General features: G+C 38.0%; 1 protein-coding gene across 1 annotated transcript in view; it reads left to right on the top strand.

Annotated features, from left to right (window-relative positions):
- Positions 1 to 23,656, top strand: part of pgbd5 (piggyBac transposable element derived 5) — a 35,583-nt gene extending 11,927 nt beyond the window's left edge. Inside the window, exons 3-7 of the mRNA XM_023291550.3 lie at positions 2,033 to 2,167; positions 8,466 to 8,640; positions 12,795 to 12,992; positions 14,839 to 14,944; positions 16,730 to 23,656. Coding sequence (XP_023147318.2) covers positions 2,033 to 2,167; positions 8,466 to 8,640; positions 12,795 to 12,992; positions 14,839 to 14,944; positions 16,730 to 16,925 — 810 coding nt within the window. The 3' untranslated portion in view covers positions 16,926 to 23,656. The remainder of the gene's footprint in view (positions 1 to 2,032; positions 2,168 to 8,465; positions 8,641 to 12,794; positions 12,993 to 14,838; positions 14,945 to 16,729) is intronic.
- The last annotated feature ends 3,325 nt before the right edge of the window (positions 23,657 to 26,981 follow it).

The following is a 26,981-nucleotide window of genomic DNA, read 5'->3' as shown; positions in this document are numbered from 1 at the left end:
AACATGTTTCTGTAACTGACTGTGTGAACATGAGCGCTAACTTGCTAATAACATCACTGATGAATATTAGCATTTGCTCTGACAGTCTGGCAGTTTTGCAGTCGCTGGGATGATCTGTTCACACGGCTTTGTATTGATTTGCAAGTGTAAAATCTTTAAGAGCATTTGTCGCAGCCTTCAACAAATAATCACTGTAAGAAAGGCAGCAGATAAATGGATTTTCCTCCTTTCTCTATCCAATACTGGGTTAATGAACCCATGCAAATGATTTACTGCAAGCGCATGTACAAATGTAACCACCTCGTTTTCAGCGGTTAGAGAACTGCAGTAGCTTTCACTGGGCTGATTTGTTTTAGCTACGGGATGAAATATTTCATAAAAGGCCACTGTGGTCATCCACCCAAAGGCGAGATAGCTTCATTAATTTTCAACCGGCATAATCCATAACTCCAGATTTGCCTGGGAAATGACTGCTGTCCATGCTGCAGCAGCAAAGAGCTGTCGGTCACCAATCACCTCAGCTTTAGTCAAATCACGGGAGACACTGGAGGAAGAGAAATTTGAAATTCAAATGTTTGTTGAGTGCTAATACATCTGTTTGTGTGGGTTTGGATTTGTGAAAGTGTGCCAGTTTCTGATCTGACCCACGCTGAGTGAGAAAGCGAGCAGACCTGGGAAATGATAAATATACGAGAGGAAGACGGCACAGCTCATCGTACTAAACTCTACATTTCATGCGTTATGTTCAGCTGTTTGATGACAAAAATGTTTCCATGAACCACATTAAGAAGAAGCTGCGCTGATGTCTTAGTAAACAACAATCCAAAATGCAAAAATATACGGTTTATTCTCAAGGGAATTAACCCTCGTGTCGTCCTGCGGGTCAAAATTGACCCGGTTTAAAGTTTGAAAATATGGCTAAAAATATATATATTTTCACAGTGAAACTTCTGATGTCCACATTTTCAACATTTTTGGGAAATCTTTGAATTCTCCCAGAACTTTAGGGAATTTTTTTGCTGAATTTTGGGATTTTTTTCAGACAAGGAAACAATATTTTTTGGTGCCCGTAAATGAAGACAACAGGAGGGTTAAAGGAAAGTAGTTTTTTTTATAGGAAAAGTCTGACAGTCTCTCAGTGTGCATGTAGAGAAATGGTGGTTTTACGAGGACTGATCAAGAAGCTAACCTACTGTACCTATTAAAGTTAAAAAAAATGGTTTAAATTTCTGTTCCAGAAGCTGGAACAGTGATGTTTTTGTAATTACTTTTCATCCCATTACCAAAAGTGCCACCAATCATTTTCCAGTTGTTGCCTTATTGATTAACTGACTATTTGTTTCAGCTTCCCGTGTTGAAGTGCCTGTTTTATAGGTGGAGAATCATAAAATTTTAAACCATGAGACTCTGTTATATTTTTATGTATGTTTAAATTTTAATCAATTCCCTCCATGCTTTGCAGATGGCAGAGCCACAGCTCTTTTGTTGTGATTATTGCTCTTTCACAAAGACTTTTCCCCTCCGGGCCTATTGAATTTACTGTGTAGAGGAGTGAAAACCTCTTTTTATCTAGTTTTGCGACTAAGAACAAAGTTGAAATCATGCTTTGTGTATTTTTAGATGCATTTTTCAGTCTTTTTTGGTTCATGAAAATACTGTGAAGTTCTGCAGGGGATAGCTGTAGCATAAAAATGCAAAAGTTAAGGACAAAGCACCACCAATAGAAACGATGGGAAGGCATTGTACAGCTGAGAGCATGTTTCTGCTGAGAACAGTGTTTTTTTTCTCTCTCTCTCGCAGTATCACAAACACATACACAACTTGTGAGGATCTTCGATTGGCTGTGTTCTCCCTCTAACCCTGAGCTGTAATGTTACATCATTCACAATCCTCACACAGAAAGCCTTGTTAAGGAGAGCTATTTTTCCAGTAACACCTTTTGTACTTGTAACATGGTTATATAAAAAAAAATAAAATAAAATAAAAAATCCACTAAGACAATTGTGCGGCAACATTTCATGTGTGTTTCCAGGTTCTTCATGAGCCCTTGATAGATGAAGACCCAGTTTTCATCACCACCTGCACAGAAAGAGAACTGAGGAAGAGGAAGAAGAGGAAGTTCAGCCTCTGGGTTCGACAGTGCACCTCAACCGGATTCATCTGTCAGGTAGCCGCACACGTTCCTCAGAAGCAGCCTGATATATCATCGTATTTGGAGTGAAAGAGCGGAGATGTTAGTCAGCAACAGTCACAAATGTTTCAGGTCTGATATGAGTTCAATAAGAACCAAGAGGGAGTGAAGAGATGAAAGAAGGTTTGTGCATCTGCTTGGATTCTATTTTAATTTGCTGCTTTCAAAATGCACGACAGAAATCTAATATTTTACATCAAAAAGGCAGCACAGAATTCTCCAGTCTGCCTGAAGTCAAGTCAAGAAGGCTTTCATGAAAACATCAGAGCCTTTGATCTTTGCAAAATTTCTAATCGCATTCTCAGGTTGTTGGTGTGGCATCGTTTTGCATTCAGCCTCTTGCTTGTGCAAACTAACAAAAAAAAAAAAAAGCACATTACTTTCCTTTTTTTACATTTGTGGGCTTTACGTGCAGAAAATTGCAACATTTGATATTAAAAAATGATGACACTAATCTTGACACGAGCCTTCTGGGTTAAAGTATTGATTGTTAGATTTTTCTTTTGGTTTTGGAGAGTGAAATAGCTCCCGGCTCAGTGTTAGATCTGTGTTGTCACAGAGCTGCTCTGCTGACTAACAAACGTTACCCTTACTGCAACCTTCCACTCCTACACCGGCTGCTTATGCAACTCCACCATTAAACTGGAGCCCAGCCCTGCAGGGGAAATGACAGACCTGTTTAACTCTGACCAGTACAGAGGTCATTACAAAGGATAAAGGAAATAGGAACTACATCTCCCAAACAATTTTTATTGGCGACAGTGGCTGAACTTGTCAGTATCTGTGCCACATAAAGTCCAATGGGATTCTTTCTGAAATGGAGATTGTTTTTTTTTTTTTAAATATAGTGGAGGTTTTCCATTTAGCCGCCCACTCTCATGCGGGCTCACACAAGCATGAATATTTGCAGTGGTATACCTGACAGGATGCATAATGCATTTACCCCCAATGACAGCTACCTGTGGTTTTATGTTCTTTAAGTTTGGAGGAGTCTGTCTCTGGGACTTCTGCTCCCTCGACGGAGGTGACTGGAATTTCGCTAAAGCGATGAAACATGGCATTAAAAATTCAACATCAACACGTCTTTCCGGAAACAGTGTCCTAGTTCCTCAGACATATCAGTGCTGTCACAGGGAGAGTTTTGTTGGTTGAAAGTAGGACCAAGTTCTAAGTGACTAAGTGGGTTTTGGGTAGGAGAGATTGTTTGTGTCACGACCAACTTTTTAAACTACATCATGAAGTCAAGTGACTATTCCTTTTTGTAGTGTTTCCTTTTTACTGCACTCAATATTTTCAACACAAATCAGCTTTTTTGACGAGATTAAAAAAAAAAAAAAAACTCTTTCATGTCAAAGTGAGCACAGATTTCTACAAAGAATAGAATAGAATATATACTTTATTGGTTCTTAATAGGAAATTAATTTGTAACAGCAGCATGTTAACATAGACAATCGAGACAACAGAGAACAGAAAAAGTTTTAAAAGTATTGTCAAATTAATTAAAATGTCAAAGGTATTTCATATTTTATAGGTATTCTAGGATCCAGTTCTACCCTAAACAATGAGGACTGGGTTCTCGAACCCAAAATAGTACTTAGAAAGAAGGAGGCCACACACACACATATACTGTGGAATCTGGAAGTATTTGTACAGTGACACAACGGTCATAATTCTGCCTCTGTACACTTCCACAGTGGATTTAAAATGATACAAACTGTAATTTTTGTGAAGACTTTCAGCTTTAATTCAAGGGGTTTAACAAAAATATTGCATTAACCGGTTAGGAATTACAGCCATGTTTTTACACAGTTCCTCAATTCTCACAGACTCCAAAGAAATTGGACGACCTAACATAAGTATAAAAATAAGGATTATTTTTAATCCTTGGATGCAAATCCTTTGCAGGCGATGATTGCCTGAAGTGTGGGACTCATGGACTCATGAACCAAATGCTGAGTTTCCTCTGCTGAGATGCTTTGCCAGAACTTTTTCTGTAGTCGACTTCAGTTGTTGCCTGTTTGTGGGTTTTCCTGCCTTCGGCTTTGTTATCAGTTGGTGAAAAGCAGCTCAGTTGAGCTGTGTATTGTGGCATCCCTGGAGAATAAACAAGATGTCACTTGGCTGACAAATTTATTAGAAAACAGTACACAGGATGAAGACATAAAGTCAAAATTCTGCCTCAAATAAGGGAAAATACTCCAAAAACCCTCAGGAAGAGCGGCTGAGGAAGGACAGAGAGACATGTAATAAAAACAAAATAGCAAATTTATGGGGCAAAAAATCAAAATTAGAAAATTATAGATTGTAAACACATGAAGAAAATGATCTGGGAGGGCATCAAGCAGCTTCCAGGTGTCCCCAAACAGATGTGAGGACCTGAAAAGTAGATAGACTGCACAAATACACAGGAGGTAAAACTCAAATACACAATTTGCACATCCATGAGTAGTAAATAAATACACAGAAGACAGAAAGGAGAAAGAAAGACAAAATGAAAAGTCTAGACTGACATTTTGAAAACTGTGATTGTAATAGCATCACTTAAACAGTGTTTTTTATGAATGGATTTCTCCCTGAACTTATATTTCTGAACACAAACACAACATGCCATACAGTCCATTACACAGTCCCTCCGGGATTTTGCAGGTTTTTTTCGAGATTGTTGCGGCCTAAAATGGCTGAATTCGCAGCAGCTTTTCTAAAAAATTGCAATGTAAGTCGCGATGTTTTAAGCGTATTTGTTGCAATGAAGTTGCAGGAGACGGTGATAATTGCTAAAAAGTTGCAATTTTTCAGCTTTTAAAACATGTTTCAACATTTTAACTGACAATATTTATTCCTAAACTAATTCTTTAACACGCTTTAACCCCTTTACACAAGCTGGCACACCACGATGGGAAATTAGCAGCTGCCAGATACTGGTTTAACATTAAGTGGTTGGTAGATTTAAGGCCCAAAATGATCATTTACGATTGAATGAATCATATTTGGACATATCTGTTAGTGGTTTAAAAATTTAATTTCACATCCTGGCACACACATGTTCACACACACACACACACACACACACACATGCTCATGACTTGTCATGTCAATGAATTAATCTAACTTGCCTTCATTCTTTCAGTTCTCGCAACAGATCTGGATGCAACAGCTTCCATCACGGTGATTTGTCTGGTCTGTGGTCCACTCGTTTTGTGGTAGAAAAATGTTTGCCAATCGGTGATTTTCGTTTGTATTCCACCACAATATTGCACGGGTGCAAAACAGTTTACCTCCGCTTTCATGAAGAACATCGGGGAATTGTTTTGCATGGTCTTTAGCAATAATTTTTGTTGGTAAATGAGAGACATTAGAATCGGACATGTCTGGATCTTCAAACCATAAAGAAGGAAGTGAATTCGGTGTCGTATGCGCATTACATTTGCGCTGGGGACTGCTATAATTGGTGGAACTCATGGGAGGCTGGCCAAAGTTGCAGAAAAGTCGCGGTGATTGGACAAAATTGCAAGGTCACACAGAATTCACGCAGATTGGTTGAAATTGTGTGAATTGTTGCGATCACATCATTGCAAATTCCTGGAGGGACTGATTACAGCCACACTCACAATAAAAACACAATGAACAAAGATTTCCTGTTCATATTTGAGAGTGACCTATTGTAACACAAAGTTAACCGGACTTTAGGAGCAATTTTGTATAAAGCACAGGAATATCACATTGTAAATAAAAAGGCTTTTTACAGCACAGAAGCCATAAACAGACTGACGTCAGGCATAAGGCTTCATACACTGCAGTGGAAGTGTTTCCCTCTTTAGCCTGGACCTAAGCCAGAGGAGCATTAGTGGATAGAGGAGCAACCCGATCGGAATATTGATATGTCTGTTTGCTGAGTTGAATTGGTTTGTATAGAATAATTAATCTAACCATTCATAGATTTTCCTGTAATCCCTCATTTTCTGAGAAAAACAATGGGGTCATCTGAAAGAAGTATCACAGATTCTGTCATCTGAAGCCATATTTCATTATCCCATCCATTTAACAAATAAGTATTAGCAGTCACAGTGACTGCAGCCATTAGGCAGTCGCTCAGTCTTTACCAGGCTGACGTGTGCCTCCAACCAGATCTTTCTGCGTCTAAATGAATTGTGTCGAGGGAGAGAAGAAAAAAAAATCTAAGAAATAAAATGAGTTAATGGAGCAAATCAATGAGATTCCATTAGCCAGCGCACCACACACAGATACACAAACAACCACACACACAGATGTATGGACACTAGAACACTACTTAGTCTAATAGCTGTGGGTCCAACGTAGATGCCGGCTAATCAGGCTAATGCCGATTAGCTCGTGGACGACAACAGAAAACTGCAAAAGGGACACAGGACTTTTTGTTGGCCAAATTTCAGATTTTTCATGCTTGACAGTTCTTCGGAAACGGATGATCATGTTTCCTTTGAGATCTTCCAGTGAATCGGGTTGCAGCTTGATGAGCTAATATCAAAAATATCTCAACTACTAGTGGGTTCTCTTCAAACATATCTGTGATTCTTTTACAGTTCAGAGAATGGATATTTCAGAAAACTTTGAAGCAAAATTAAGGTCTAAATAAAGCATCTAAACCTAATGGCAAGCTATGATATTTACTGAGTACCTCCTTGTGGTCTGGAGGAGGAATTTTTTAAATCTTGAACAATTAATCAGCTTTTTTTTCTGGCATCATAATCATGCTAAACTGCTGTATTTTCACTGTATATTTAGGAGGTATTTGTATGACTTCGTTAGAGAGTCAACAGCAGACAGATAGGAGAGAGGAGGAAATGACTTATGGGTTGCTGTGGTTGATAGTTAGTGCCGTAATCGTGTAAACCCCAAACAGTTTATGGACAGTTTTTGCTTCTATCACATTTTTACCCACTGTGCACTCATTTTTTATTCCAATATAAAGTCCTGCACCTCTGTTGAAACAAGGTTTTAATGCTATACATATGTTAAGAAAAAAAGCAAATTTAAAGTTGAATTTCTTTGATTAGTTATTCTACAATTATTTTTAAAAAATCTTGAATCTGTATGTACATATTTTTTCCAAGTGTCCACAGGTGTTACCAATACTGAGGAAAAAAACGGTGGCTCTACGTACGATGATATTTTACGTACACTTTTAATTAGTTTCCATCTTTGTCTCCTCTCTGCTCTGTGTAAACACATCCTGCAGTTCAACCCAGTTCAGACGAAGGTTTTTTGTCACATGACTGTTGGTTGCAGCTGAGCCACTAATGGCTTACCAGTTGTGCCAAACCACATCACTTTTTTAGATTAAATGGTGTATTTTAAATGAGACATGTAGAATAAATAGATTTTGATGAAATGTTGCAATTTTAAGCGTAGATTCAGTTATGTTTAGCAGTGAAACAGCAAATCACAAATGAGTAGTTTAAGGGCCGCTGCAAATTAGAAAATCTGTTGATAGTTTCTGGAGTTTTTGGCTCTGATAAATTATAGAATTTTGAGTTTTATTAAGACAACTTGCCTTTAAAACCCATTGAAGGGTTTTGTGGCTCAGAGGATTAAAGCTAATGATCAGTTCCAGCATATGTCAATATCACAACCACAATCTACCATAAATGTTGGCATTATGACTCCGTGGATCACGGTAATTTTGCATTTGCAGTCGTTGTAGAAAATCACTAAAAGGACTTACGCAAAACAACATATCTCAAGGTGAGCTGCACAAGCCTCCTTTGCAAGTAAACAGGATTTTTACATTGATCATTTCTAAAACTTGTCTGTGAACATCACTGAATCTGAAAACTGAAAGTACCTCCACTGGAATGATCATGGATGCCTAACTACATCAATATCTACATCTTCTTTTTCTCACATCTCTACTATGGAGGACATGTTTGAAGTTAGCATGACCCCAAGAGTCACGGTGACACCATTAATAGGAAATGCAGCAGACTGAAAAACAGCAAAAACATTCCTTTATGTCATTAGAACGCCTTGCAATGTCATATTCATACATATCTGCAAATACTGAATGGAACCCTGCATTCTTGAGTCCAAATAGACTCTGGTCTCACAACTCTGTGGTCTTTTTTTTCTAGCATTTCCTCAGGAGGAACGTTTAATTTATAACCTCTGCTGGCAGGAAAGTGAAATCCTCAATGTGCTGTTTGTTTTGTGAACATCTCTAAAGGGTTTACATTTTCTAACCTAACTAACAATGAATTGCCCATGTTTTATTTCCTGTCTCGATCTGCCAACCCTGCAGATCTCAGTCCATCTAAAGGAGGGCACGGACGGTTTGGCCGCGCTGAAGAACAAACCTCAGCTCCACAGCCTCGTGGCCAAGCAGCTCTGCCAGAACATCTCCGGCAGGAACACCATCATCTTCACCGGGCCGTCCATCACGAGCCTCAGCCTCTTCTCCGAGTTCAGCAAACAAGGTGCACAAACATGTTGCAGCAGCAGATATTTACTGGTTTTCCTCCTCTGTCATCTCTTGTCCCTTGTTTCCTGCACTGTGTAGAGATTTTAATCTCACTCTTCATCTCATCCCCACTCCCTTTTTGCATTTTTTGTTTATTTTTAATGATGCTATGATGATGACATCCCCAGGCTAAACTGCACAGAGAGGACGGCAGTCTGTTGCATTCAACTTCAAATGAGATTATGCACTTAGAGTGACCCTTTTTTCATTTTTCATTTTTTTTCTAACCAAGATGTGCATTTTTGCCCAAACATGCCATTATTTTGCTCTAATATTATCGAACATTTTAGTCCTGAAATCATATTTTCCTGTCAAGCATATCTATTCATCTCTTTTTAATCCAAATTAGTGAGTTGCAAGTGTTATTTTATGAGCAGCCTTATTCTGCCGCGAGACTCTGAAACTTCCTCAGACATAGAGAAATTTATCTCACGCGGCTATTTCTTCTTGTAAGAAAATGCATCAAAAAATGACTCTCCCGCTTAAGCACTTGTTGCGACGGATGTTTTTCCGCTGTTGGAAAACATCCATCCATTATCTATACACCGCTTCATCCTCATTAGGGTCGCAGGGGGGCTGTAGTCTATCCTAGCTGACTTGGGTGAAGGCAGGGGACACCCTGGATAGGTCTCCAGTCTATCACAGGTCTACATATACAGACAAACAATCACACTCATGTTCACACCTACAGGCAACTTGGAATAATCAATTAACCTTAGCATGTTTTTGGAATATGGGAGGAAGACGAAGAACTCGGAGAAAACCCACACATGCACAGGGAGAACATGCAAACTCCATGCAGAAAGATCCCTGGAAGGCCTGGACATGAACCAGGGATCTTCTAGCTGCAAGGCAAAAATGCTAACCACCAATCCACCGTGCAGCTGTTGGCAAACAATAGACTGTTTATTATTCAGTCCTTCAAGGATTTCGCTGGCTTTTTTCGAGATTGTTGCGGCCTAAAATGCCTGAACTTGCGGCAGCTTTTCTGTAAAATAACGATGTTTTAAACGTATTTGTTGCAATGAAATTGTGGGACACAGCGACAGTTGCTAAAAAGTTGCATTTTTTTCAGCTTTTACAACATGTTTCAACATTGTAATTGAAACAATTGTAATTTTTATTCCTAAACTAATTCTTTAACACGCTCCAACCCATTTACACAAGCTGGCAAACCACGGTGGGAAATTAGCAGCAGCCAGATACTGGTTTAACTTGAAGTGGTTGGTAGATTTAAGGCACAAAATGATAATTTACTATTGAATGAATCATATTTGGACATATCAGTCAGTGGATTAAAGTTAATTTCACATCCTGACACACACATATTCTCACACACACACACACGCACGCTCACGGCTTGTCATGTCAATTAATTAATCTAACTTACCTTCATTCTTTCAGTGCTCCAACAGATCTGGATGCAACAGCTTCCATCACGGTGATTCGTCTGGTCTGTGGTCCGCTCCTTTTCAGCCGTTCTCCTAATATGTTTTGTGGTAGAAAAGTGTTTGTCAATGGATGATTTTCGTTTGTATTCCACCACAATATTGCACGGGTACAAAACAGTTTACCTCCACTTTTGTGAAGAACATCAGGGAATTATTTTGCACAGTCTTTTGCAGTAATTTTTGTTGGTAAATGAGACATCAGAATCGGACACATCTGGATCTTCAAACCATAAAGAAGGAAGTGACATATGTGCATTACGTTTGTGCTGGGGTTGAATATGATTGGTGGAACTCACGGGAGGTTGGCAAAATTGCAGCAAATTTGCGATCACAACATCGTGAATTCATGGAGGGACTGATTATCTTTTGGCTTGTAGGCTAAATCAAGAAACGATTCTCTGTTTAAACTGGTCACAGCTCCATAAATGGATAGTTAAAGTGGACAAATCAGTGAAATATTATTTAGTATAACATTTGACTGCTAGAAAAAAAGCTGTTTTCTTGTCTTGCTGTTAATAGCTTACAAATACCTCTACTCAGTAGTTGTAGCAATAATATTGGAGGAAATTGGGAATTTTTGTGCTGATAATCTATCTTGAAGCTCTTATATTGATAGGATCACATGTAAATTCTCCATTTTCTTCCTTTCTAATAATAGCAGAGGTGGGACACAATGTCAACATGTCATGAAAGGCTAAAAATGAGAGTTTCAGTGAAGGCAGAGAACAAACACTCAGCTCATCCCAACCCAATTTGGAAATGAAAGTTTTTCCATTCCCCTTTTAACAAATGCTTTTTCACTAAACAACAACAGAAGAGCAATTTTAAACTCAAGCAGGCAGAGCTGCAGTTTGTCAAATAATGAAAAAGAAGAGCGGAGATAAAATCAATATTTCCTCGTTCTAATTGGTTGAAGCTACCATGAGACATTTAGCCTCCCAAAAAAAAACTCATTTCAGAGCTTGCGGAGGCATTGTCCGACATTTTTCTTTCAGATTTATCTTGCTGGAATAATTAGCTGAGTTAATTACCCTGCATTACTCTGCTGCAGAGACTGTGGACACGCACGCACACACACACACAGTCGTACTACGCAGATAGAAATCATTCTCCAAACAGAGAACGTTAACAGGGACATAATTGTGTCGTCTCTGCTCATCCATGGCCGAAATAAAGAAAGTGGCAGAATAGAGGAGATAAACAAAGATGGAATTTGATGGAAAGAAGTTGTTCCAGCTGTGAGATAAACAGTTGAAGCAATTTGTTATGTAGTTTTGGCGGCAAAATGCATGAAAACCACAATAACAATTCTAATTTTCTCTGGTTAATTATTTTCTCAGTGGGTAACTTGGTTGGTCAGTGTATAATATTTTAGTTTTTATAAATGGCAACTGCAATTTCCCAAAGTCCAAGCTGGAACATATTCAACTTAATATAATAAGAGGCTTAGAAAAGCAGCAAATATTCACTTTTGAGAAGCTCGAATAATACTTTAAGAAATAATTGTCTGGTTTTATTTAACATTAGATGTATGAATTGTGTCTGTTTTTGCAATTATATGTGTATTTCTATGGATTTAAAAACAATCTGTGAAATAAATATGTAAAATGTGGAAAAAAAAGGAACAATTCTGTAAAATTAGTTTTTTTTAACAGTGTGGGGAATCGATACTGTTTAATTTAGAAAATGATATTACTCATTATGTAATTCACCTAATTCAATCAAAATAATTGGTTTTCTGTCCATCAACTAATCAGTGAATATACTAATGGGTCAATGTATAATTGCGGGACTTTTTGTAGCATAGTTGACAGGTATCATTGTTGACATTTTTGTTGTTTTCGGACCTAAAAAACATGGCCGCCTATAACCAAACACCACATGGCATTTTTACAGAAAGATTCTTCTAAATATTACATATACAATTTACATACATACATTACATATACTGTTGGCATGCAATAAATCCACACTTGACTCACACACTACTTTATATTAAATAACTCAGAAAGCCTTGGAGTCTGGCCAGTCTTTTCTTCAGGAGGAAATGACATCATGTGGAGCAGGTCATGTGACTTGGAATTAACACATTTCCTTGAGAGGTGTTTTTGTAATGGGTAACTTAGTTGAAGGTGATTTCTTGGCCACAATTTGTTATTTTCCATATAAAATTTGATATACTGGCAAAAAAAAAATATCTGTCATGATTATCTCAACTAAATAAAAATAACACAATCAAAGCATTTTTTGAATAAGCTCATTTTATTATTGTTTAGCTAATTAGAAGGTGGTTGTTATTAAATTCGAATGGTTATTTAGTTGACATTTTAGTGATATCCAGTCATTTTTTATTAATAAGTGATTGTTTCCATAATAAATAATTCTGGAATTTGTAAAGACATGATCAGAATGAACATAAAAACATTTTTTTTTCTTTTAGTAAAAATGTAAACAAGCTATATCCCATGGACTTCAAAAGTCCCTCAATTATATATTGACCCTAATCATTTAATCTTCAGTTGCACTGTTTCGCATTATATCTATAGTAACTCATTGCCTATACAGTATGTTCCTCACGTGTTTATTCTAGCAAAAGGTCGCTGTCCCATTGTATTTGTACAAATAATAACGTGTCATTGGTGTCTTTGTCCCTCTCCAGATATCTACTGCTGTGGTTTGCTGAGCACCAGGAAGAGCGACTGCACAGGTTTACCACAGAACATGTTGGTCTGCGGCTCCACGCCGGCCCAGCGCGGCCAATCACGCGTGATGATGAAGGGCACCATGTCACTGATCAGCTGGTACAACAAGGGACACTTCAGGTTCCTCACCAACGCTTATTCCCCAACAAAACAAGGTAAATGAGAAGGTCACTTTTACACGACTGTTGGCTGATATTTGCCACAACTGGGCGAAAACTTTTGGCCTTTCTTTTGCACAAAGAAAAGATTATGCACTGCCATTTATAAGAGTGTTTTAGTGACAGTGAGATTAGCTGTATTGTCATTTTTCAATGCAAGTTACCATCAAGAGAAATTGGCACATTGTTAGACATCGGTGTCAGTGAGAATCAATGAGGAGCTTCTAATCCACGATAATCCGTTTCTAGGAGGCGACATTATCTTGATATCCCCTCCTCTTGTAGCAATAATCCACTGTTGATGAAACAGTTTTGTTGAGTTCTAAACCGTGTCCGTTTGTGCTCTTTAAATAAGGAGAGTGGAAGTGAGGCTGCAGATCGGTTCAAGTGTTTTTATCCAGTATTGATTTTCTTTCCTCTCTGATTGTGTGTGGGTGTTCGTGTTTAAATGTTTTTCCCTCTGTGCTTTAAGAACAAAACAGTTTCCAATCCAATCAACAAAATCCCAACGTTTATGTTTTTATGCAGCATAGAAAGAAGCTGTGTCAAACTGTGTATTTGCTTCATGGGTAATGTTATGTAATTAACTCAATAGTAGCTTTACCAAAACTCAGTAACAATAATTCCACAATAGATGTATTTTGAGTTTCTGAGTATTTTCTTTCACATTTTTACTCATCATGGGCTCATTTATCACTGCAGTATCAAGTCTTACACCTTGATGGAAACAGCACAACTGTGGCTGGATGTACAGAGAAAAGTCCTTTGTGCCGTCTTAAATAGTTATAAAGCAATAACTCTGTAAAGAAGGAAAGAAAATTGGATTTATTTAGTGATTCATTTTACAAAAATTGAAAACGTTTGGAATCAGCACATACAACGTTTTACCAGGTGCCTACAGGTGTTACCAATACTGGGAAAAAATGAAGACTCTACATACATACTGATGATATTTTACTAAAATCTGCTCTGCGTAGACACTGCCTGCAGTTCAACCCAGTCCCAGAAGTTTTGTCATGTGACTGTTGGTTGGATGGATGGATGGATGGATGGATGGATGGATGGATGGATGGATGGATGGATTTATTTATTTTTTTATTTATTTATTTATTTTTTGGCTAAGATGTAGACTAAAGTGATTTTGATGAAAAATCATGATTTTAAACTAAGATTTGGGTAATTTTTACAACTAAAAGGTACCTTACAGACAAGTAGTTCTTGGATTTAAAAGAATAAAATGTTTTTGATGACATGCCTTTCAAACATACCATCCAGTTTTTGGGACTCAGAAGATTAATTATCTATTAAACATTTTTACTTCCTCAGACTCTCACACTTGCAAGGTTCAACCCACGTAAATACATACAGACTAGACATTACAGATAGCATGAGTCTGGACCTTTTTAATGACTCCTTTATCTGGGTTTATGAAGAGTATGACTGTAGCGACTAATTGACTAATTTGTCAGATAATCACGGAGAAATTAGTGCGCTTGAATGAGATGAGATGTTTTTCTAGGTCAGCGACGGTCCAGGAAAGTGGTGTGATGTCTGCTAGCTCACTGACAAGGCTTACTGGGACTTATGAAGAACAGAGTCATTGTTAATGTTATTAGTCACGGTTGTGCGCTTCCAAATGACTGCTGCAAAACAGACTCATTAATCAAAGCAGCAAAGACAAACGAACAGCCAAAAAAACAGGCTGAAAACATGAGTAACGAAGGACACACCTCCGTCTACTCTCTTGTCGGGATGTCAGCCTGGTGACCACAGAGTCTCGAGACTCACGTGGAAACTTGTTGTGTATCTCACTCTAAGTGTGATGTATGTGTGTTTGTGGCAGGTATGATCATTAAAAGGAAAAGCGGCGAGATCCCGTGTCCTCTGGCTGTCGAGGCATTTGCAGCACACCTCAGCTACATCTGCAAATACGACGACAAGTACAGCAAGTATGTGAAATGTTTTACAAAACACAAGTTGCCTCGAGAAGTTTCAAGACAGATCATGGGGTCATGGCAACTAGAAGTTTGAATCTTATCTTCTATAAACAAGCATTTCCCAGATATAAACTAACTTATTTGACACTCAGTGTGTTCTGTATTTAACAAAAATTATTAAACCATTCCATCGTGGGGAGCCATTGATTAGTATCCCCCTTTCTGAAAGAAATTAAGATTTTTCTCTATTTTTTTGTTTTTACATTTTATAGTTCAGATAATTAACTGTGTCATATTTGGAAGTAATTATACTGTACTTTAGATATATACTGTTGTGTAGCTTACATTAAGGCTGTACAGTGTTATTTAGTATGTACATTTACATGAGTAATTTAAATATTTTAGATAAGACAATACAATATTTTAATTGAACAAATTTGTCCAAATAATTTAAATATTAAAGTTAAGACCCTACTAAATTGTATAGAAGACAAAGTTACTCAAATAATTTTAATACTGAGGTTAAGACTCAATATTACATAAAAAAACTCAAATAATTTTTTTTAAAAAGGCCTGACAGTTTTATATAAAAATACAAATTTACCTGACTTCTTAAAATATTATGGGTAAAATACTACAACATTGTATCATACACAAATCTACCTGACCAGTTTATACATTAATGTTCAGATCCTACAATATATTAATTCCAAATTTACCCAAATAATTTAAATATTAAGACCCTAAAATATTATATAAAATACAAATTTAACAGAATAATTTAAATATACAGGTTAAGATCCTATTAATAAAAATACTAATTTACTTGAATACCTAAAATATAATGGTTAAGACCCAACAATATTAAATAAAATGTAAATTTACCTGACTAAAAATTATGGTTATGGGCCCTACAGTATTATAAAAAACACAAATACCTGACTTTATAAAATATTAAGGGTAAGATGCTACAACATTATATGAAACACAAATTTACCTGACTAATTTAAACATTACGGTTCAGATCCGACAATACTGTATTAATTCTAAATTTACCCAAATAATTTACACGTTTCCTGTTTCTCTCTCCACCGTTCTCTATAATAAAGGCTAAAAAAAGCCCAAAAAATATATATCTTTCAACAAAAAAATACAGAGAAGAAATCAACTGCAAATTTTAAATTTGTAAAACTGTAAATTTTAAATAATTTCTAGATCTTGGAAAGTTGTTTATGCAGTTCCAGACACCTGTGACTAAATGTTTGCACCTTTGTAGACATGCTGTGATCTGAAAGTTGTAATGTGTAAATGATAAATTTAGGTGTAATATTGTTTAAATTAATCTTATTTTTCTAAAATTTCAGATTGTTCATAATGTTTTGTAAAAACGTGGTTCGTTAAATGTGAACATTTTCAGAATTGTACTTTTTTGCACTAAAACAAAGGGGGAAAATGAGTTATTTATAGGTTATTGTGCTGTGATTTTACTGGTCCGGCCCACTTGAGATCAAATTGGGCTGGATGTGGCCTGTGAACTAGGAGTTTGACACCCCTGCCCTACAGGATTACATAAACACACGTTTTCCTCACTGACTACTGTTACATTGCATGTTGCTGATATTTGAAGTGAAGTTGTGCGCTGGTTTCCTCTTTTTGGACACCTGTGCAGCCCGTGTGGCTGCTGTTCAACTAGTCTCACTATATGGCTTAATATTTATAGTGTTAGCATTAGTCATTCATTTAATAGAAAATCTTTGAATAGAAACCCTGGAGTAAGCGACTCTCTCTCCCACACAGGTACTTCATCTTCCACAAACCCAACAAGACCTGGCAGCAGGTGTTCTGGTTGAGCATCAGCATCGCCATCAACAACGCGTACATCCTCTACAAGATGTCCGACGCCTACACAGTCAAGCGCTACAGCCGAGCGCAGTTCGGAGAGAGACTGGTCAGGGAGCTGCTGGATCTAGATGACTGCTCCCCCACGCAGTGAGGAGGTTGACGAAGGCAGAAGGAAGCGCACTACAAAAACACACAAACACAATCCCCACGCATATACATTTACACTCGGTTGTACAGACTCTGCAGTCTGTGTCTATGTGATAATACTGAAGCGGTGCCAAGCCTGTGTCTCTCTTCCTATAGTTGTTTTCTTTGTGGCTCTGTGAATATTCATTAACACACTACACAATAGAGAATCGTGAGCCATGGGGACAGTTCACATGCCTCAAATGCAACTCTTAACCACATAGATTTACTAAGGATTTGTCAGCAGGAGCTATTTCACGAGCAGAGATGGAGGAAGGAACAACGAGACGGGGATGATGTCAGCTTCAGGTTTAAACCCGTATCAAGGAGCATAATTGTACGTGAGCCTGAATGAACCTGTGTTCAAACATCAAGGCTACGTGTAGCTCAACAGCTCCGCTCTGCAGAAACACCTGTAACAAAAGCTTAGTAAACCAGGACTATGGTGTGTTCACGCGCTGCATGCATTAAGAATCTGGATTGTGATGTTCTATTGTTCAATGTGAAAATGATTTCTGCTCCAGGTGAGTTTTTTGAGAAAATTTGTGTGTATGCATTTAGTAAGTGGAACTGCCATTTGTGTGCGCGACGTTGTGCCTGAGGATGTAAATGTGCGGCTATTGTGACCCCAGATGTGTTGTGTTGCTGCGTACTGTACTCGCTAGAAGAAGACTGTCGGTTGACGTGAAGCCACACCCAGCAGTGTGCCACTAAAAAGAGCCCAGAATAGACCAAAAGGAAGTCTTAAAGCCCCTGAAAGCTGTGTTTACATATTTGAATGTTTCTCTTTTGCCAGTTAAAGTTAGGAAAACTCATTCATAGGTTTTATCTTTTAAGTGGTTTCTACTTAAACACTGTCAACTCTGGCATAATCAGATTTTATTCCTCAGATCTTAACTTAAATACTCCCAAAAAATGTAGAGCTCATGCAAGAAAATCGGCTTAAACAACAAAATCTAACAATAACTGCAACAAATCTGGAGCCTGCTTGTGGTCCGACACTTTTATTTGGCAGAAAGACGTGTCATATTTATTTGTTTCATTACAGATAGCTGTACTTTAGCTTTGCAGGGGAAGAGGACGTTCAAAATCTCCTCGGTTAAATGTTCCGTAAATCCATGTTGCTAGGCGATAAGTTCAATCTTGGCCAATGGGCAGTGGGTTTGGATGATATTACTTGGCAAGATTCAGGTCCAGGAAGTGAAAATAGAATCACTGGGGGGGCTTATAAGATGTCTCAGAAAAGCAAAAGTTGCACCAAATCTTCATGTAGATAGATAGAAGGCTTTGAGGCATGAAATTATTTGGGGGATTTTAAAAACACGGCAGGATCTTTTGCGAAAGTGGTTTTAAAAGTGGATTTTCACTTGCGAGCGATAATACCGTGCCGTCACCTTTTCCCACCAAAGTGGCAGCATGGCTTCTATTTTGGCCGGTTAATGCGAGCGTCGCGTTCTTCCAGTCGCACATTTCTTGCCAAGTTAACAGATTTCGACCTGCCACGTCTTGTCCAGCCTGAGTAGGTGTGAGCAAACAGGCGAGAAACACTGAAAAAAAAATCTCCCAGTCTGTAAACTACACAACCACACTGCTGTCTGTAGCTTTAAGATGAACTCGCTGTGCAGTCGACACGTTAATGTCAAGCTGGAATCATGTTCGGAAGATTTATAATGAAAGGTTTTGGTGCATGTGGATTACAGTTATGTGATGACAGGCCGGTAGAGCAGAGTTGGTGAGTGATTCGCTGGCAGGACTCATGCACTTTGTCTCCCCCCCTCCCATCACAGTCTTGCACTTTGAGGAGAGCTGTAAAGTTAGCGACATATTTATTAGATAATACTTTTAATTTGAAAAGATAATACACGCTGCTCTCGTAGATCAATTCTGTACATAGACGTAGAAATAAATTATATGGAAATACACCAATGAAATAAGATTGAAAAATGAAATGACTATAACCAAAAGAGAAAAGATTTCCACTGTAGATTTAGACCACAAGGTACAGTATGTCTGTGTATATTTTGTTTACAAATTACTGTGAGCGTATGTCCATAGTCACTCTGAGACTCAAGATTGTGATTTTTTTAACTTTTTCACTAATCCAAAGCATTGTGGTCATTGTTGTTGTTGTTGTTAGTCTCCTGTGTGTGTGTTGAGCCACTGAATGTCGTTGCCATGTGTCCAATCACTACACAGTAACACCGTTAATCTTAGGAGGCACTTCTGTCATTGTCAACTGATGATTTTAATATAATATTGTTGAAATGAAACGCAGCTGTGGCCAGCTTCCATTTCTGAAGCACCAAGTGCATTTCCATCCACCGCTTTTTTGCACATTTCCAATTTGCGTCCAGTGAATGTGCACAAATTAATGCATGAAACTAATTTCAGTGCGTCAGACTTTCCCACAATGTCCTCATTCATCTGGAGCTCTTTTAATTGCATTATCTTGCCTCCTTGGCCTCTTTTTTTCTGCAGTGTTTTAATGGGACCCGGCTGGATAATGATGTGCTCAAAGTGCTAATGAGCACATGAGAGCAGTGGATGGAAATGCACTTTAATTTGGGATTCTGTTTGACAATTTTCTGTTCAAATTTGGATGGAAACTTGACTCTCCTCAACACTATTTGAGGATAAACTCATGTAAAACCTTGTGTTTTACTGCCCTCTCTGGTTGAAGTTTTGAACTCACCCCTCAGTGATGTCACTGCGTACCGACACACCCTAGAGTACACTGGGTGTCCCAGCAGAAAAAAAAACACACCAACTATGAAGCTTTTAAGCTGCTCTTTAAAAATAATGCACTACATAATTACTTTTTAATGTTGTATTTGTCTCGATTCCATGAATAACTGGCCAAATTTAGATGATCGACATACTTCCCGTGCAGTTAGTCATATTTGACATTTAGCTTCCCCGAATCAAAGAAAAAACAAGAGCTTCCCCTTCCTTTCCATGATTTCACCCTGACATTTAACCATCATACTGCAGAAATCCATCATATTAAAAGTCAGAGGAGCCAATTTCTCCACTGAGACTATCCTCAGAAAGCCTTAATGCAAGCGTGTATGCCTGCGAGGCCGCCTGAGTAAGGGGCATGGATGCAATCGCTGCTAAAAGAAGCAGAAATCGAAGAGAAAGCAGGTTATGGGAGAGTGAATACAGCAAACAAATAAAAAATCCAGAGCTGCATCACGAGTTAGTGAGGCACATATAACAGTCAAGAGTATCCCAGTGTGAATTTTACTTGACAGTGTGTCATGCAGCTGACGTCACACCTTCAACGAGGATTTGTGACATCCGCAGAGTTTTTTTTTTCCTGTAGCGGTTACATCGCTCAGTTCAGACCACAAATGAGGAGAAATTATGCACTGGGGACTCTGCAAGGCCACGGCTACTTGGCAACAAATTATATTTAGGTGTGAGAGTCAAACAAAGAAAGGGGGCAGTTTTTTGAAATTTGTCTGCCCAGATTGAAATATTGTTATCACCCCAGTTGCAGAAAGAGAGCTGAGGGACTGCGTTTCGGTCTCCTTTTCATCATCTATTGGAAGAAAAGAGCCGCCGATCGTTCCCTATGATGCTTTTGTTATTTTACTTCAGAGGAGGGTTCTATTGTAGCCCGACTAGATCAAAAACATGGTGTCATTTTAAATTCTCAGGTTGATCTCTGATGTGATTTTAGGGAGAAAAAAAAATCTCTTCCAGTTACTGTGTTCAGCCCTTTCTATTGATCAGCCATTCAGATATTTCTAACAGTGCCTTTTCTTCTCATTTATTTCCAGTGGTTCAGTGTTGTTGATGTGAATGAATAGATTAGAAACACAAATCTGTCCTGCATGTTGTCAATAATAGAGAAATAAACTTCCACAGTAGAGATTTAGATGCTGAAAATGATTTATGTAGCCCTGAGCTCTTGTCCCACTGCTGTAGTGACTCAAGTTTCTTATTTTCACCTAGAATGGTGCCGCTGGAAGTCAACGTGAGTTTTTTAACACCAAAAACATCTGGGTTGACTTCTTTGTATATTGGGTAACTTCACCTGTTCCTATAATGATAATAAAGATACCAGTGATGGATGTTAATTTGTTTTGTTTTTTTGTTAAATGGGTAAACTACTGTGTAGGAACCTTATTTAGATTGTCAACTTAACATCCCTCTACTTATTATGGCCTTAAAACAAGTTAAAATTACAAATATTAAAAGTCAAAAGAAGAAAAATGCCACTTTGATGGGTGTATCTACGACAGTGTGGATGTTTTGTCTCCATTTGCAATTAGCTAAAGTGTCATTTATTTATGTCAGATGTGCAACATAAGATGCAGATGCAGATGCAGACGAGCAAGAGACAGAAGTATTTGTTTGTCGTCCAGCTCTTTCAGACAAACGATGATCCTGAAACCCTTTTAACAATGTTGAGTTATTCCAAAAGGATTCCAGAATCACTGTCGGTTGTTTTGTGGTAATGAAATGCAGTCGTGTGTAAGCCGATGTCCATGTGTGTGATGTGCAAGCGTGCCATCTCTGTACAGCGCTTCACAGATGTCTGTCGTTAGACGGTTGTTATTCGTAAAGATGCTCTCAATGATCAGCTTCAGATGTAATGAAGAACTCAAATAATGGTTGACCTCAGGGCTTCATAATTAGCAGCTATACAATATATTCACTCTCTGAAATAGTATGCATACAGCAAATGAACTTCTATAACCTTACCAGGTGCTATCAAACCACTGTAAAACCAATCGTAGGATTAGACTTGTTGTACAACTAACAACAGCAGAAGTGTTTCCAGATGCAATGTCAGAAATAATAATATTACCAGTCACTAAAAATTGGTATTTTTTCTGTGATTCCGGTTTGTAAAGGCGGCTGCAGGATGTGGATTATCTCATTACTTTGGGCTGAAGTGTTATCTGGCTTCACAGAGGGGCGACGAGGAGGACAATGTGTGTATGTGCATGTAAAAATGTTCAAGCTGGGTGGAATAATATGTGTAAAATTACTGGTGTATGCTGGACCAAATAATGTGCGTGGTGATGAGTTGTACCAGGTTGTTATGTAAATGTGTCTTCATTAAAAACTCGCCACCCCCGGTTGCCCCATCGAGGAGTCGGAGAAGCTTATTACTACGCGAATGAAACACCACAGATTTGGTGTCAAATGCGCATCGTGGTGCTCGAGCCTGTCTTCACTGAGCTTCTATGATTTGGAGAAGTTACCTAGCTGTGTCAGATCTTTCCACGTTAGCTTTCAGTTTAGCGAAGTTACATTTGGAGCGAAAATACTGCATTCAAGTACTTGTTAACCCTCCTGTTGTCTTCATTTACGGGCACCAAAAATATTGTTCCCTTGTCTAAAAAAACAAATCCAAAAATTCAGCAAAAAAAATTCCCAAAATTTCTGCAAATGTGCAAAACCTTCAGGAAGAAAATTCCACTAATTCCTTAAAAGTTTCCCTTAAAAAATTTATTTTAAAAAATCCCACAAATTTGGCAAGAAAATTCTTGTAAACGTTTTCAAAAAAATGAGTAAAAATCTTCCAAAAAAAAATAAAAAATTCTTTTTTTCCACCAAAAAAATGTTCACAAATTTCCCAAAAATGTTGAAGTTCTCACTGTGAAAATATATTTTTTCTCACATTTTCAAACTTTAGAACGAGTCAATTTGAGCCGCAAGACAACATGAATGTTAAACTTGCTCATAGATAGCGACTTGGAGTGTGAAAGTGGGTCAGAAATTTACTTGTCAAAGCATATTTTCTTTGGAAACACACACACACACACACACACACACACACACACACACACACACACACACACACACACACACACACACACACACACACACACACACACACACACACACACACACACACACACACACACACACACACACACACACACACACACACACACACACACACACACACACACACACACAAGGGAATGCTAGATATGCGAGATATAAATATGGGGTAGGACAGAACAACAGTTAGACTCCCCTGCCTGAGGGATGAAGTAAAACATCCTCTTTTGACCTCTCACCCTTGATAATTTTCATACTGTCTCTTGATGGATTGAACATTTGAGGCATCCACAAGTCCAAGGCAAAGCTACTCTTTGAACTTTGTTTTCTTTACTCGACTGAAACTAAAAAGCTGCACACAACAACTCAGAAATGCTTCAGATGTTTCCATTGCTGTCTGTGTTTGTTGTCTAACCTGGAGAACTCAGTGACCTGGCAGATGTTTTCCAACACTTTCACTGCACTGTAATCTCCCCTCCAACGCTACAAAGTAACCAAACCTGTAAGTTAACTCAGAAAGCCAGACTATTTGTCGCTTGGTTGTGATTTGGCTGATCTTCAGGCCGTTCCTCACCTCGTTTGACACGCCGTCAAACCTTACCCAGCTCCGACTCTTCCTGCCAAGGATTGATGTTGTTGTGAAATGTACAATCTCTACTTCTTTGTGAGTTTTTTTTTTTGGTCTTTTAAAGCAGTCAAGGCTTTAAGTGGGCTACACGTGGTTGTAAAATAATGATTAAAAAAAGACAGTTATGTGTAAACCTTAGCAGCTTTCCACCACCTCACACTCACAGGGTTCTGTCTGGCCTCTCATCCACCACTACCTAAAGCTCTGTAAATCCATTTTGCACACATGGTATCTAATAAATGTTCCTCGTTTGGTAAACCTGCCCTTGCAGAGTTTGTTTTTCATGTGTTAGATTTGGATTGCATGGAGAAATGAAAAAATTCTTCTACTAATGCTAACATGGGTGGCAACATATACAAAAAGGCTACATAAGCTAAACTGATAGACCTCATACATCACACAAATGTGCTTTTATTTCTCTTCAATTGAAAATTAATGCCAGTATTCAGTAGTTAGTTTTCCATATTACTCCTCCAAGGAACACGGCACAGTTACACAAGTGTCGCTAACATTAATGATGGCTTTTTTCTATTAAGTTGAGCTTTGACAGTGGCTAATCTCGTTTAAGTGTTTTGTACCATTTCATGCTGTGCCATCAAGGATGTAATCTTTGCAGTTTAAAATCCATCACCACATTTATTGATTGGTGACTGCAGATTTCACCATATTTCACCAACTTTAGTCTTTTACAGAAAAAAAAAGCATTAAGTGCCAGTGGACAAAATCTAGGCTGTGGAGCAGCGTGATTTCAGTTACAGGTGAGGAAATGTCCCAGGAAATACAATTTGAGCAACATGTTTACACATTTAAAGTGTTATCAGAGAGTTAAAACAATGTGCATTAATATTTAAAGGATGAATTGTATGACCCTGCAAATTACAGTTATCATTACTCCGCCAAGGAACGTAGTGGTGTTATGTGATGATTGCCGTTGGTTTGTCTGTCTGTCTGTTCACATTACTCAACAACGGATTTGTGGGTGCGGCTTACAGTCTGGATCTATGGATTTGTTAAAGATTTCTCTATCATAATGAGATAGCGGCATGGCGTCACTGTAACTATGACAACAAGCGAATACTATGTCAGCTGCCTGCTGACGATCACATGATTGTGATCCTATTACAAATCCACCTGCACACTTATTGGGGCTGTTTTGCTCACAATAAAAGAAAAGGAAAAATCTAAAGACTGTTTCACAAATTCGCTATTTGCCTTCAAACTTTCAAAGATATTCTAGTGGGCCCCACTTAGTGCTTTTACCCTGCGGCGAAAGTGACAAAATCTGACAGAAAATCATGCATACAAGGAGGCTGCAGAGACATAAACTCCCCACAGCAACATTTCCTGGACTGACAAGACAAAGTGAAGAGGCAGGAACAGGAGACAGATTGAAAAACCGGTCCTGGGATGAATTTAAATGCAAAACTACCATCACTTAGACACGAAGACATTTGTAGAGTCTGCTAAAAAATGCCAAGAGGAAGAAACCAAAAGACACACTACACAAAACAGCACGTAGTGGCAAAAAAAAAGAGCTTGTAAAACCACAGCGGCACGTTTCTTTATGATCACATAAAGCAACTTTCTGAAACAGCAGAGTACACTGTAAAATATTGTAAAGGAATTTCATCAAATCAACTCATCTTTTCGAGTTTGCTTAAAATGTTGCACATAAAATGTCTCATTTTTATTTTACTATCACCATAGAACCTAAAACTATGTGTTTTTATAATTTGAGAATTTTTTATTCAAAATGATGGGTTCACTTAACTCATTAAAATAAGTTTATCACAAACAAAGGCAGAATTTAAACAGATTTCCAAGGATGCATTGTTACAGAGAGAAAATTCCGACGAAACTCTTGTGTTTTGCAGTTTATAAAAGCAAATATGATGGAAACTTGCTGGGTGTCTTTAATACAAGTTAAATTAAGTACTTTTGAGTTCTTTTGTTCAGACAAAAATGAATAGACAGATGTTGATTACCTTGACAGTTTCGGCAAAAACTTTTGCCTTCTTCAGAAGCGTCTCACTGTCAAAAGTTAAATTAAGATGTAGTGTTTCTTTTCACAATGATCAAAACCATTCAAGCCATAAACAATGTTAGTATCACATCTGCAGACCTCTAATTTATTTCAATGTAACCAGGAGAAGCCTCATATATTGTCTTAATACTGACTTTTGCAAAAATGACTTCAACAGCTGCCAAGTTTTCATTATTAAATGAAGAAAAAATTCACCAAACATAGAAAATGTTAAATGAAAGCAAGTCTATCAGTAACTATTGTCTATGTGACTACTTGATTCAACTTATTATCTTAAATGTAATTAACATATTTTCTCAAGTTTGATCAACATAACTTAACTAATTTTACACTTCCACTACTCTTAAAATCCCTTTAAACTAATTAATCAACCAATGTGCAATAAATTCACATTTTAAAGACAGCAGAAGTTAGATTTCTAAGCTAAATTAACCTAAAATGATTCAGTGCTGTGTGTCAGAACACAATATGGGAAGTTGCATAAAGTAGCTCTACAGTGTTTAGCATCACTTTTTAGATCCTTTAATAACTGTTTATGCAAAGAATATATGCTCAGTTGGGGAAATTATCATTGTAGTCAAAGCCATAAGACTAAAAATGTTGTAACTGATGGTTTTATATTGTAGCCACAGTGAGGTGTAATGTAAGGCATGACCAGTAGAGGGCAGCAAAGCACAACTTCCTCACTCACTTTGACCATCAGCACTATTGATCACCACTGAAGGTAAACGGATTATAACTGGTCTGGGCACCAAAGTGAGACTAGATAATAGAATTATTTTTGCGCCTTATTGATGACATGCTCCATAACAGACTGTCTGGCTGACCTCCGAAAACTGGAGGAAACTTTACCTCCAGGAAGAAGCGGTTTGGCAAAAATAGTGGCATGTTTTCCCATCTGCAGAGCTCAAGAAGCTTTCAAAGAAAATATTATTCCTGCCTCTGACTGTGTGTGGTGGAGTGTGTGTGAGTGTGTCAGAGGATGAGCAAGTGATGGAGAGTGAAGGAGGCCTGACTCTCTCCCATGGCTTGAGGGGAAAAAATCATAATGACTTACCCAGAACTGAGAAGCCTGTGGAGGAGTTACACAATAGGAAGATCAATAGAGCCGAGTGCTGAGCTGCAGCTCGTCTCCGGGGCTCAGGCAACCACCAACAGCTCCCCAGGGTGGACAAACACAGGAGAGGCCTGATCAGTGGAGATGGAGGGTCACACATGAAGAAAAAATGGCAGCAATGACGACTAAACTTGCAGTAACAAGCTTGTTATAGTAGTTTTTATTTAACTATGATCTGTAGCACGTGGAAATGATGTCATGAGTGTTTTTTTTTTTGGAGCATTGTTCATTTGATTCTATGCCATTTTATTTTATTATACAATAAAACAAGCAATAAATATGTAAGTAAATCTTTCATTAAGGTGAGTTTTTGTCACCTGTTCCCAACAGAATGAGATCTTCAAGTAAAAAATACCAGTATCACAGAGTAGAAATATTCACTGTTAGAAGTATGGCATTTGGAGTTTAACTTTAAATTTTGTATTTA

Source organism: Amphiprion ocellaris, chromosome 16 (assembly GCF_022539595.1).
Source record: "Amphiprion ocellaris isolate individual 3 ecotype Okinawa chromosome 16, ASM2253959v1, whole genome shotgun sequence".
Lineage (NCBI taxonomy): Eukaryota > Metazoa > Chordata > Actinopteri > Pomacentridae > Amphiprion > Amphiprion ocellaris.
The sequence above is the reverse complement of the archived record's forward strand: the minus strand, read 5'-3'. Positions and strand labels throughout refer to the sequence as shown.